Genomic DNA, 13,281 nt, shown 5'->3' with positions numbered 1-13,281 from the left:
TGAAGAGAGTCAGGGGGGCTGCGGATCGAGGCGAAGAGGATCGCCTCAATCCGGAGCTTCGCCTGCAGGTAAGTGGGGGGAGGGGGACTAATCTGGCGCTGCCGGCGCCGCCATCCATGCGGTGGTGGAGGCAGCGGCGCCAGGTAAGGGAGCAAGGAGGAGGGACGCTTACCTTCCTCTGTCGCAGGCTTCAATTGCGGCCCCGGTTGAAGCCGGAAGTGAAGGCCAAGGCCTCTTCCGGCTTCAACCGGGGCCTCAATTGAAGCCCGCAACGGAGGAAGGTAAGGGGGTGGGGGGGTGGCTTATCTTGCGCCACCGCCGCCCATATAGTGACGGCGGCGAAGCCAGATCTCACTCTGCAGAGCGGAGCGGGAGACGGGCGGAGCGGCACGAAGCGGATTGGGCCCGATCCGGATTTTCCGGATCGGGCCACGAAGCGGATTGGGGGGTCCGTGCACACCCCTAATTTTTCATTTCCTCCATGTTTACCTGTCCTGCGTTTATTGAAAAGCAAAGAAGGAGTTCGTCATTCTGATTAAAGGCCCGCAAGATAAGGACGGTTGTCCTGTTGGCTGTTCTCACACTGAATGATTCAACATGGAACCTTGCTTGTCGGATCGTGTGCAATGACAGGTTACGTACTACGTGGTGCCTTAGTGTACACACATATGTGTTGCCATGCATGTGCATTAGAGTCAAGATGATGATGATGATGATGAATTTAGATAGCACCAGCCATGTGGATGGCAGTTTACAAAGCCTGAGAAGACAGGTCACTGCTGCAAGGGACTTATTTTGTTGTTTATTCATTCTGTCGCTTCCAACTCTTCGTGACTTTGTGACTTATACACTCTGGAAATAGAAGCAGGTGTGACAATAGAAGAAGGGAGCCAAAGTGGGGGAGGAGTAGGTGTGGTAGGGATGTCGGAGAAATCCATTTGGGGCAGGCGTTTGATGCAATTTCCTAAGTTCAGCCCTGTAGATTTTGTTTTATTATTATTATTATTATTATTATTATTATTATTATTATTATTATTATTATTTATTTATTTATTTATTTATATAGCACCATCAATGTACATGGTGCTGTACAGAGTAAAACAGTAAATAGCAAGACCCTGCCGCATAGGCTTACATTCTAATAAAACCATGATAAAACAATAAGGAGGGGAAGAGAAAGCAAACAGGCACAGGGTAGGGTAAACAGGCACTAGGTAGGGTAAAACGAACAGTATAAAGTCAGAACAAAATCAAGTTTTAAAAGCTTTAGGAAAAAGAAAAGTTTTTAGCTGAGCTTTAAAAGCTGCGGTTGAACTTGTAGTTCTCAAATGTTCTGGAAGAGCGTTCCAGGCATAAGGGGCAGTAGAAGAAAGGTTCCTGCTGCGGCCTGCGACTCGATCTGCCGTGAGTCCGGCCAGTTTGCGGTTTTTCCAGGACATTTGTGCATTGGGGGGTGGGGAGGTTCTGCAATTTGTACAAATGATGACTGGATTTGCCCAGATTACAGCCGGGTTTGCCCAAATTATGGCCAAATTTGTGGAAACGACAGAATTTGCGTGATTTGTGCAAATCTGGTTGTAATTTGTAGAAATTGCTCAGATATTTGTGGAAATTACAAGCCTTTCCCAAAAAATGTGTAAAGGAGTTCCCAGAGTTTGGAGAACTTTTTGGCACAATTTGCACTTCGTTACAGTAAGACAGCCTTCCAGACTGTAATGCTGTGGGGATGTTTTGGACTACAACTCCCAGGATTCCTGACTATTGGCTGTGCTGGCGGAGGCTGATGGAAGTTGGAAGTCCAAAACATCTGGAGGGTTGGGAAGGCTGCAATAAGGTATGTGAACCGGGCAGGTATCAGGGTTGTACCAAAGGTTTCTTGGGAAAATAGAGCTGTTCTTTGCAACCTTAAGAATGGTCATTGTAGCAGTTCACACTCATGGTCAAATGCAAGCAGTGATTCAGCTGTGATGGGGACCAGACAGGCAGATCTGCCCCTGGTAAATGTGGACCACGATGGAGCAAATGAGATGGTAGTCCCTGGGTGCTGGGAGCTTTTCCCACGGATGCTCCCAGACTGGACTTTTACTTAGGGTGACCCTATGGAAAGGAGGATTGGGCTCCTGTATCTTTAGCAGTTGTAGAAAAGGGAATTTCAGCAGGTGTCATTTGTATGCATGCAGCACCTGGTGAAATTCCCTCTTCATCACAACGGTTAAAGCAGATACAAGAGAGGGCAGGGCTCCTCCTGCTCCTGGGCTCTTTGGCGCACCAAATTTGTGCTCTACTACTGAGCTATGGTCCCTCCCTGAAGAGAAACGTGAGGTTGTGGAGCGGGGCGGTCTTTGAAAAAAGAAGACGCTGCAAATCAGACGGAGACTTGGGGCTTGCCTATAAATACCTGCCACAGACACGGAGCTCGGAAGGAGGGGGCGGACGATTGCTTTAGTCAATGAGAAGCGGTTAAACACAGCAATTTTTAGTCTGAGCTGGAGGAAGGAAGGAAGAATAATGAATCAACAGAACAAGCCAGTGTCCTGGGCTTACCATCCTACGCGAGCGATTCGTGCAGCGGGGTGAAGGACCGGGATGGATGCAGGAATGCCATCGTAATGCAGCCGGCGATGTAATGCCATGATATGAATCGATGGGGGCGGCTTTGCTATATTGTGTTCGGCACGAGTGGGTGGACTTGGAGCTTTCAAGGTCTCTTTTGTCTACTACTAGAACCCAGAGTTTCTCATGGCATGGCCTCAAAAATAGACCGAAGGTACAAGCCTGTGCACATTTAGATATGAAAAAGGCTAAGGGCGCTGGAGTTTTCATCCAGCCTATTAGATGGGCCCTTTTCTGGGCAAAGAAAAGCTTCCGTAAGCTCTGATGATTTGATATTATTGTGCGGTGTTTAATTCCATAATTGTGGGTCATGTAATCATAGAATCACAGAATAGTAGAGTTGGAAGGGGGCTTTAAGGCTATTGAGTCCAACCCCTTGCTCAATGCAGGAATCCCTGGTTGACAGCTGGTTGTTCATTCTCTGATTACTGCCCTATTGCAGACAGGGGTCACAGGCTACAGGGGTTTGGGCACTTTCCTAAGAGCATAGTAGAGATAAGATTTAATCATAGAATCATAGAATAGTAGAGTTGGTAGGGGCCTACAAGGCCATCAAGTCCAACCCCCTGCTCAATGCAGGAATCCACCTTAAAGCATCCCTGACAGATGGCTGTCCAGCTGCCTCTTGAAGGCTTCTAGGGTGGGAGAGCCCACGACCTCTCTAGGCCATTGCTTCCATTGTCATGCTGCTCTAACAGTCAGGAAGTTTTTCTTGACGTCCAGCCGGAATCCGGCTTCCTGTAACTTGAGCCCATGATTCCTTGTCCTGCACTCTGGGAACTAAGGACCTCCTGATTCATAGTCCACGGTACCTTTGGTGGGGCCCTTGGAGAACAGCACATCACCCCCTCCCCCCAAAAGAGGACAAAAGCGATTGCAGATTTTCATAGAATTTCCATATTGAAATTTATATGTATAGATTTGAATTTTGAAATTTACATATGGTGAAATTTCAAAGATTCGAATTTGATTTACCTTTTTTAAGCATGGCTTTCAAACTTCTGCCACACTTCTGTTTCCACTTGTTTGACTTCATCGCACCTCAGAGGATAGTTTATTATTTTCGATTATTATTCAGTTTATACCCTGCCTATCTACCAAGTATCCTGGGTGGCATACAAATTTTCAACAATTTAAACAAGAGAAGAAAAATCGATAAAATACCATAGGCGGCATTAAAATGTTAAAAACAATTGAAGGAGATAAAACGAGCAATAAAACCATGCAGCGTAAAAACGACATATAACGGTCAGCAATAAGATTCTACAGAGGGAAGGCCTGCCAGAATAATGCAGCCTTTCAATCCTGCTTAAAGACATTCATAGGAGTTCACAAGTGCATTTCAACCGGCAGGTCATTCCACAGCTGAGGGGCAGTGAAAGAAAAGGTCCTCTGACATGGGACTGCCAATTCCACATTAGGCAGTTGCAGCAGACGACTCTCTGAGGACCTTAAGTGGCAGGCTGGAAATTAGGGGAGGAGGCGTTACCTAAGGTACCTTGGACCTAGACCTTGTAAGGGAGGTGTACAAAATGATGCACGGAGTGGAGAATGTGGACCGGGAGACATTTTTCTCCCTCTCCCGTAATGCTAGAACCCAATGGGATCATCCCACGAAGCTGATTGTTGGGAGGTCCAGGACAGATCAAAGGAAGGACTTCTTCACACGGCACAGAGTTAAACTATGGAATTCACTACCACGAGATGTGATGGCCCTCAATTTGGACAGCTTTAAAAGGGGGTTACACAAATTCATGGAGGAGAAAGTATCAATAGCTACCAGTCCTCATCGCTATTTGCTACCTCCATTACCAAAGGCAAGAAGCCTATATACACCAGTTGCTGGAGGACATGGGTGGGAGGGTGTTGTTGTGCTGAGTCCTGCTTGTGGGTCATAGACTCATAGAATAGTAGAGTTGGAAGGGGCCTATAAGGCCACAGAGTCCAATCCTCTGCTCAATGCAGGAATCCCTGGTCGACAGCTGGTTGTTCACTATGTGAACAGAGTGCTGGACTAGATCCAGCATGGTCTGATCCAGCACGGTTCTTATGTTCTTATGAAGCTAAGAACCAGTACTTTATATTTTGCCCAGAAAGGAACTAGCAGCCACTGTGAAGGTTTGAAAACTTGTGTTTATCAGAAAATCTGACGAGTGACAACCTCTCTCTCTCTCTCTCTCTCTCACAGTGTGACAATGAGTGCGGGCTCTATTGAGCAGGAGCCTTCACGCAAGCTGGCCTGCTGTGGTGTTCCCCTCATCACGGAGGACATGCAGTCGCTGGCCATCCGCACGCTCTCCGGCACGGACATCAACAAACACTATGACCTCATCCGTGAGCTGGGAAAAGGAACTTACGGCAAGGTGGACCTCGTCTCCCACAAGAGCACAGGTGAGTTCAGTGGCGCCCCCTGCTAGTGGAGTCCCCAGGATGGCTTCAACTTCCACTCCTTAACATAGGAGGGCAGAACGGTTTTGTGGCTGTGTCGCGATTCCAAGCCCTTCCACCGAGATGGGAGACAATGAGGAGGTCTGTCTTGCAATCCACAAAGCTTTATTCAGTCAATAGAACTTCTCTTCACACCTGAAGGGAGTGTGAATGCTAGGAGCTATCCTCTAAGCTTAATTAGCCTAACAAAGCAAGGCAGTTGCCTATCGACTCAATGGAGAGTTCCCCCGCAGTGTTTTTACTGCATGCTTCTCTCAGGGTGGGTCTTGAAGGCGAAGCCTCTGCCAAGTGGCCAACCTCGCAGACTGCCTCCCATCTCCTCTCAGCTCTGCCTGCTTAACCCTGCAGCAGACTCTGGGGTCTGTCAGCTCTGATGTTCCCTCCCCCTCTGACAGAGACCGAGTTCCCAGAGGCAGGGAGAATGATCTCTGAGCCTCGGCGTTCTATCCGATAAGCTCCTGGGAGGATTCCTCCTGGACTCCTGAAGAGTCTTGGAGAAGTTCCTCCCGCATTTCCTGGTGCTGCCACTTCAGCCTCCAAATCTGATTGCGGCTGTGAAACCCAGTTCCTCACACTAGGGAGAATGGCCTGATCCTGCCAGGTGGGGGGGGCAGATGACATTGGTAGGTCTGCCCCCCCATCACGCTGATGTCATCACCCCGTGCATTTCAGTATTTCTTAGTGCTGAGAGAGGAGCAGAGTTCCATGTGTCCCTTAGCAAGGAGAAATGGATTCACCAGTGCTGTCTTTACACGTGGCCCCCAGGGTGTCCTGCCTTTTCTACTCCTTTCCAGCTCCGATTACCATTGTCCCGGCAAATTTCTCTGCAACTCACGGTGGCTACCAGCACTCCAGGCAGTAGAGAATGGGGGCACCACCACTCCGATCCCAGAAAAGCAAAGGAAGCTGTGCTTCAAGTCGTGCTTTATTTTGTGAAGCGTGGTCAACGCGCTTCGACTAAATGTCTTTCTCAGGAGCACGAAAGCAAATGCCACGTATTTAAAAAATAGAGTGCTAAAACAAATCACCATGATTTGACCACGTAGAAAATATGAATGATGTAATGTTACACAAAGAGTTCTAAATAGTTACTGATCAACGTTCATTCAGTATTATATAATGGGTAACATCTACATCAACGTTTCGGAAACCTGGAAATATAGGACTGCAGCCCTAGCAACTGTATGGTGTAATTTCAGTTGTGTCCATAGCAAAAGGTAATGGACTTAAAAACCTTTGAAACATTACTCTTAAAAGTAAAAGCGGGAAAAACTGAGTAAGGGTGCAATCCTTTGCATGTCTTTCTGTCTAAATATGCATAGGATTGCACCTTAAAACAGTCAAAGGTCAGGACCCAAAATGCTTTACAGCCAAATTTCAGTAAAATATGAATAAGGCATATATAGCTCTTGCTTGATACATTGCAATATTGCGTTACAAGAACCACGACTTCTGACCTAATATAGTTCAAACGTGCGTCTTTTCTTCATAGTACGGCCAAGAGTCAAAGCTGAGGCCTGAAGGGGAAAGTTCAGCCCTATCAAAAGTTCCTTTCCTCCCATCCTAGAGTCGGAAGACCTAAAGACGGTCATGCACGTGCTAGTAACTTCAAGGCTCGATTTCTGCAATGCGCTGTACATAGGGCTACCTTTGTGCCTAGTCCGGAAACTTCAACTAGTTCAAAATATGGCAGCCAGGCTGGTGACCACATTACACCAGTTTTAAAATCTCTTCCCTGGCTGCCAATTAGTTTCTGAGCAAAGTATAAAGTGTTAGTTCTTCTGCTGCTCCCAGACTGTGGAATGGTCTGCCGGAGGAGACTTGTCAACTTAACAGTCTACTAGCATTCAAGAAAGCTATGAAGACTGATCTCTTCTGGCAGGCCTATCCAGTGGAATTTTAAGATGTTTTTAAAATGTTTTTAGGATGTTTTTAACAATGTATATTATGTTTTCATTGAGTATTATGTATTTTATCATTTATTGTTGTTCCCCGCCTCGATCAAAGTGGAGAGGCGGGTAAGAAATTATTATTATTATTATTATTATTATTATTATTATTATTATTATTATTATTATTATTATTTGGGTGGTGACCTCTGGAGGAGCCATTTTACACCCACAAACCAACTTTATAGTAAAAGTAAAAGACTTTCTCTGAATTGTCCTTCCTTCCTTCCTTCCTTCTCTGAATTGTCCTTCCTTCCTTCCTTCCCTGAATTGTCCTTCCTTTCTTCCTTCCTTCCTTCCTTCTCTGAATTGTCCTTCCTTCCTTCCTTCCCTAAATTGTCCTTCCTTCCTTCCCTGAATTGTCCTTCCTTCCTTCCTTCCCTAAATTGTCCTTCCTTCCTTCCTTCCCTGAATTGTCTGTCCTTCCTTCCTTCCTTCCTTCCTTCCTTCCTTCCTTCCTTCCTTCCCTAAATTGTCCTTCCATCCTTCCATCCATCCATCCATCACCACCCCACTTCCTTTCCACAGGCACCAAGATGGCACTGAAGTTTGTCAACAAGAACAAGACCAAGCTGAAGAACTTCCTGAGGGAGTTCAGCATCACCAATACGTTGTCCTCAAGCCCCTTCATCATCAAGGTCTTTGACGTGGTCTTTGAGACTGAGGACTGCTACGTCTTCGCCCAGGAATATGCGCCGGGCGGAGACCTCTTCGACATCATTCCTCCACAGGTAACTAGATCTCAGTTGCACTGGCTCTCTTGCTGGGTGAATTTCTCAGTTCCATTCTGTAGGGAAAGTGAGGGTTCTTGACCTGAACGGAGCTTAAAGCTAGTGGGATGGTTCGCACATCACGCTGCAATTCCTGAGTTGTTTAACCCAGGAATTGCCGGGAAGAGCAAAGCAAAGAGCACACTGCCTCCAGCACACTTAGCATTTCCGCTTTCAATTAACAACAATTAACAACCCTTTAACAACCCTTGTTCCTGGGTTGTTTTGTGACACGTCAACTTGGAAACTCTGGGTTGTTGATGGGCTAAACAACCTAAAGTTAACCCAACAACAAACCACTAGCAATCGTTGGGTTAATTATGGATTGTTCAATCTATAAACAGCCCAGAGTTTCTGGGTCCGCACATCATGAAAAAGCTCAGCTACCCTGGGTTGTTAATTGAAAGTTAAAACAGCAAGCATGTGAGAGGCATTGCAACTGTCGCTTTATTCATCCCTGCAATTCTTGGGTTAAATAACATGTGCACATGTTTTTATGCTTCCATGCATATGTGGATGCCTGTGTGGATGTGTTTATGTGTGGATGTGTATAAATGCCTGTGTGGATGTTTATGAACAAGTGTGTGTGTGTGTGTATGAGAGAGAGAGAGAGAGAGAGAGAGAGAGAGAGAGAGAGAACCCTAACCCAGGAATAGCAGCATGACGTGAACGAAAGCTAGATCTATATCTTATGTAGTCTTTATGTTGATGCAGATGTTATCCATGGTAACACCCATATCCGTCTTGCGCATTTATACCTCGTAGGACACACAATGACATTGTGGTCTTTTTGGATAATGTGGAATAAAGAGCAGGAAATAACACTCTGAAAGCGGAATACGGAATGTGTCGTGTGCCCCAACAGTTAACAGTGCGCTTCAGTACCACTATAAAGCAGTTGTGTCAGGCTCGATGTACACTACTGCTTTATAGTGGTATTGATGTGCACAGATGGGGCACGATCCATATTCCATATACCGCTTTCATAGTGTTATATCCTGCTTTTTAGTCCCCATTCGTAATGATTTGACACAAGGTGTAGATCTGGCCTAGATCTAGCCCAGGTTAATCTCTCAAACGCTTCCCGTCTCAGGATGCAAAGTATTGCAGTGATGGCCAATAGGTGCTCTCTCTCAACCAACTTTCCTCGACCTGGTGGTACCCTCCAGATGCTTTGGATTTCAACCCAGATCAGCCTCAACCAGGATGGCCGATGGCTAGGAATGCTGGGAGTCGTAGTCCAAAACATCAAGGGGACGCTGCTCTAGCCCTAGCTCCTGAAGCAATTTCCTCATAGCCCTGACAAATTTGAATCAATGTATAGAATAAAACCAGGGTGGGGAGATCTTGGCCCAGTGAGGTCCACAAGTTCCTCTCCTCACCCTGTTCCACATACCCCTACACAGCTGTTAGTCCTGAAAAGAAGTTTTCCATTTGAACCAATGGAAGGCTTTTTCAAGATTAATTGCCATGGGGGTGGGCGGGTGGTTCTTGTAGTCACAGCTGGGGGGGGGATTAACCCTCCCCATGCCCTGCAGCACCTCTGAGCATCCCCCCCCCAACAATGAGGCTTGAAAAAAACCGTAATTGCTGTGAATGGGGGGGGTGTCTTCATGGTGCTGAATTGATGCCATCTCCCTCCCCGTGGTTTTACTCACTCGCGGTGGCGTCGTGTAACCCCGACACCAAGGAGGGAGCGCAGAGTTTCTGGCGGCCATCTGGATACCGGACCCGCCCCCTTCTTCCTGGTGGAAGGTGACCAATCGGAGGTCACCTTCCATCAGGGACCGCCCCCCCAATTGCCCCCAGAGTGACGTCAGATATTATTATTATTATTATTTATTTATATAGCACCATCAGTGTACATGGTGCTGTACAGATAACACAGTAAATAGCAAGACCCTGCCGCATAGGCTTACAATCTAATAAGTTGTAGTAAACAATAAAGAGGGAAGGAGAATGCAAACAGGCACAGGGAAGTGTAAACAGGCACCGGGTAGGGTGAAGCTAACAGTATAGAGTCAGAACAAACTCAATATTTGAAGGCTATAGGGAAAAGAGAAGTTTTTAGCTGAGTTTTAAAAGCAGTGATTGAGTTTGTAGTTCTCAAGTGTTCTGGAAGAGCGTTCCAGGCGTAAGGGGCGGCAGAAGAAAAAGGACGAAGCCGAGTAAGGGAAGTGGAGGTCCTTGGCAGTGGAATAGTGCCCAAGATAGTGGAAGAGCTGTACTGGCGTCACTCCCATTGAAAAGTCGGGGTAAATTCCCGACGTTTAAAGTGCGCAGCATCGTGGGAAAGCTGCATCTGCATGATATAACTGATGCAGTGCTGATTTGCAGCCACCGCGGGTCTTTCGCCGCATGTAGACAGCCCCTGTGTGCGTTGTGTGTGTGTGTGTTTTCCTTTTTATTGCTTATATCAACAAAACAGAACAGAAAAAACATTGTGTAAAGAAAACAACAACACACTACGTATATAGGAATATCATCATTTTTGTGTACCATTATTATTATTATTATTATTATTATTATTATTATTATTATTTGCATTTTTATACCACCCAATAGCCAAAGCTTCCTGGGTGGTTCACATTTTTAAAAAAGAGAGTTATACATAGATTTCAAGAAAAGCAGACCAGATATTCATGTATTTAGCCACTCGCAAGTTGCGCCTATATAACCCCTGTTCAAATGTTTATAGTGTTATTAGGTCTTCAGTCCATTGCATTATGGGAGGTGAGCATTTGCCCTTCCGACGTGATAATATAAGTTTTTTGGGCTATCATGAGGGCCCTGAAGATCCATCTGCACTGACCATTTCCAAGAAGCCGGCAAGTAATTTAGGAGAGCATGCACATTGTTCCATATTATAGATTGTTCCAATACAAAGTTTATCCTTATTACAACCTCCTCCCAAAAAAGGGGCAAGTACGGGACATTGCCAAAGCATATGTGTTAAGGAAGCATTAGCTGTAGTCCCTGGGTGTGTTGTGTGTGCGTGAATTGCCATGCAGATGTTTAGAAATGTGTACATGTATATAACAACAACCCATGGTTCAACAACAACCCACACTCAACCACTGAGTATTGGTTAACGTGTTGTGTGAACCCAATCAAAGGCTGGCCCTGTCCACTTTTGCTTTGCAAGCCTCCATAAAATGCACACACACCCTTGAAATAGTTTCCAAGTTGAAACAAACAAGAGATATCCTACACTATTGATGTTACATGTTTCATTGGATTGTGAATGTAATATGCAAGTGAGGTGGTTTGCAGGTGATGCTATGCCATTCATAAGAATGCCAAATTTATTATCGAGCCTGAAAGGAGCTCAGTTTGGGGGGAGGGGAGACTGCTCCCAGCCCCCAGACCACTGTCTGGGAATAGAATACAGAAGTTGGCCATTCCCAAAGCATTAGTATTATATTCTTATTTATTGAAATTCTTAGTCACTTATCTCTTTAAAAAGACCCATGGCGACTCCCAAGAATGTACAATCTATACAATCTATATTACAACAGTATCATATGAGGCTGGCTGGATAGAGAGCAGGGTTATGTTTCCTCTGGATCAGGTGCATTTCCTTCATGTGTGGAGAAAAGAAGAAGTGGAGAGAGAAGAGAAGAGAAGGAGGAGGAGTTCTTCCCCACACCTGAACTCAACTCACTAATGTTTATAGTCTTGGTCAGCAACTAGTTTTGCCGGCCCGCTGCACAGAGGAGGTAATGGATATGCAGTGAGTCAAACCCTGCCTCCACCTCTTGAAGCAGGCTGACAACATATCCCATCTTCCCAGCCCCCTGTCTTTCATGACAGCCACCAATTTGGATGTCTTTAAAAGGGGTGTTGGATAAATTCCTGGAGGAGAAGGCTATCAAGGGCTACTAGTCCTCATGGCTGTGTGCTACCTCCAGTATCTGAGGCAGTAAACCTATGTACACCAGTTACTGGGGAACTTGGGTGGGAGGGTGCTGTTGCTTTCATGTCCTGCTTGTCAGATCTCAGTCGACAGCTGGTGGGCCACTGTGTGAACGGAATGCTGGACTAGATGGACCCTTGGTCTGAACCAGCAGGGCTCTTCTTACGTTCTTATGGGTGGGTAGGAGGGGTTCAACTGGGACTTTTCAAGAGGCCGTATTTGGCCCATGGCTCCAAGCTGCTGCTTGCCCACTCATGGTGTCGCTCTTGTTTGCAGGTGGGGCTGCCTGAGGACATGGTGAAGCGCTGTGTGCAGCAGCTGGGCCTGGCGTTAGATTACATGCACAGCAAAAACTTAGTGCACCGGGACATCAAGCCGGAAAACGTGCTCCTTTTCGACCGCGACTGCCGGCGCGTCAAGCTGGCCGACTTCGGCATGACGCGCAAGGTGGGGTGCCGGGTGAAGCGCATCAGTGGGACCATCCCGTACACGGCCCCCGAAGTGTGCCAGGCCGGCCGGGCCGAGGGCTTCGCCGTAGACACCAGTATTGACGTGTGGGCCTTTGGGGTGCTCATCTTCTGCGTGCTGACGGGCAACTTCCCCTGGGAGGCCGCCTCAGCTTCGGACACGTTCTTTGAGGAGTTTGTGAGGTGGCAAAAGGGGCGCCTGGCCGGCTTGCCCTCCCAGTGGCGACGCTTCACAGACAACGCGCTACGGATGTTCCAGCGCTTGCTGGCCCTCGACCCGGAGAAACGTTGCCCTGTGAAGGAGGTCTTCTTTTTCATCAAGTACGACCTGATGTCGGAGGTCCGCCGGCGGCCGTCGTACCGCTCCCGCAAGCACACCGGGGACAAGCTGTCCGCCGGCCCTCACCGCCACGAGACGCCCAGCGCCTGCACCCCAACGCCCCTCAAGAGGACCATCCTGACGGAAGGCAGCGTCTCCCGGCTGTCCGCCTCAGAGTCCGGCCTCCCTTCCCCAGGGGGAGGGAACAGAACTGATGGCCGTCAGGACAAAGGCAAAGGCCAAATGGTGCTGGCCACAGCCATTGAAATCTGCGTCTGACGAGGGCACGGCCGGCCCCTCTGTGCCTCACAGCCTGCAGTTAAGATGTCAGCAACGCAGTGTCCTCTCCTGCTCTGGGACAGGCTGCGTGCAGAAGAATTCCTTATTATCCCCAAAGGGACCAGGATCCATATCTTTCAAAGCAAAAAAAAAAAGCAAAATAAAAAATAAAAAAGGCAAAACAAAAAAACAGGAAACGAAAGAGAAAGAAAAAAAAAAACCAGGAAAAAAAAAGAGAGGAAAAGATGTTTCACATTTTACTCAACAATCCTAAGGATGCGGAAAGTTATCTGTTGGCCTAGCGAAGGCCGCCGTAGGAGGAGGTCTTTCCTCCCGCAGAGACTGGGAGCCGAGAGCGGAAGGGAGGGCCCGGAGGCTTGGCAGGCGGAGCGGAGCGTGTGTGGCGCGACCGCGACGGACCGTCGGCAAACTCTCGCTGCCGTTTCGCTCTGAGGGGAAGGGGGGGGCTCTCTTTTCGCCCGCCAGGACTAGCTTGTGAACGGTTTCTCTTTTGAGGGGG

At 47.4% G+C, this 13,281-nt stretch overlaps 1 protein-coding gene across 1 annotated transcript in view; it reads left to right on the top strand.

Annotated features, from left to right (window-relative positions):
- Positions 1-12,914, top strand: part of SBK1 (SH3 domain binding kinase 1) — an 82,435-nt gene extending 69,521 nt beyond the window's left edge. The window contains exons 2-4 of the mRNA XM_063142910.1: positions 4,802-5,004; positions 7,539-7,741; positions 11,973-12,914. Coding sequence (XP_062998980.1) covers positions 4,802-5,004; positions 7,539-7,741; positions 11,973-12,761 — 1,195 coding nt within the window. The 3' untranslated portion in view covers positions 12,762-12,914. The remainder of the gene's footprint in view (positions 1-4,801; positions 5,005-7,538; positions 7,742-11,972) is intronic.
- The last annotated feature ends 367 nt before the right edge of the window (positions 12,915-13,281 follow it).

The sequence above is a fragment of the Elgaria multicarinata genome, chromosome 17, assembly GCF_023053635.1.
Source record: "Elgaria multicarinata webbii isolate HBS135686 ecotype San Diego chromosome 17, rElgMul1.1.pri, whole genome shotgun sequence".
Classification (NCBI taxonomy): domain Eukaryota; kingdom Metazoa; phylum Chordata; class Lepidosauria; order Squamata; family Anguidae; genus Elgaria; species Elgaria multicarinata.
The sequence above is the reverse complement of the archived record's forward strand: the minus strand, read 5'-3'. Positions and strand labels throughout refer to the sequence as shown.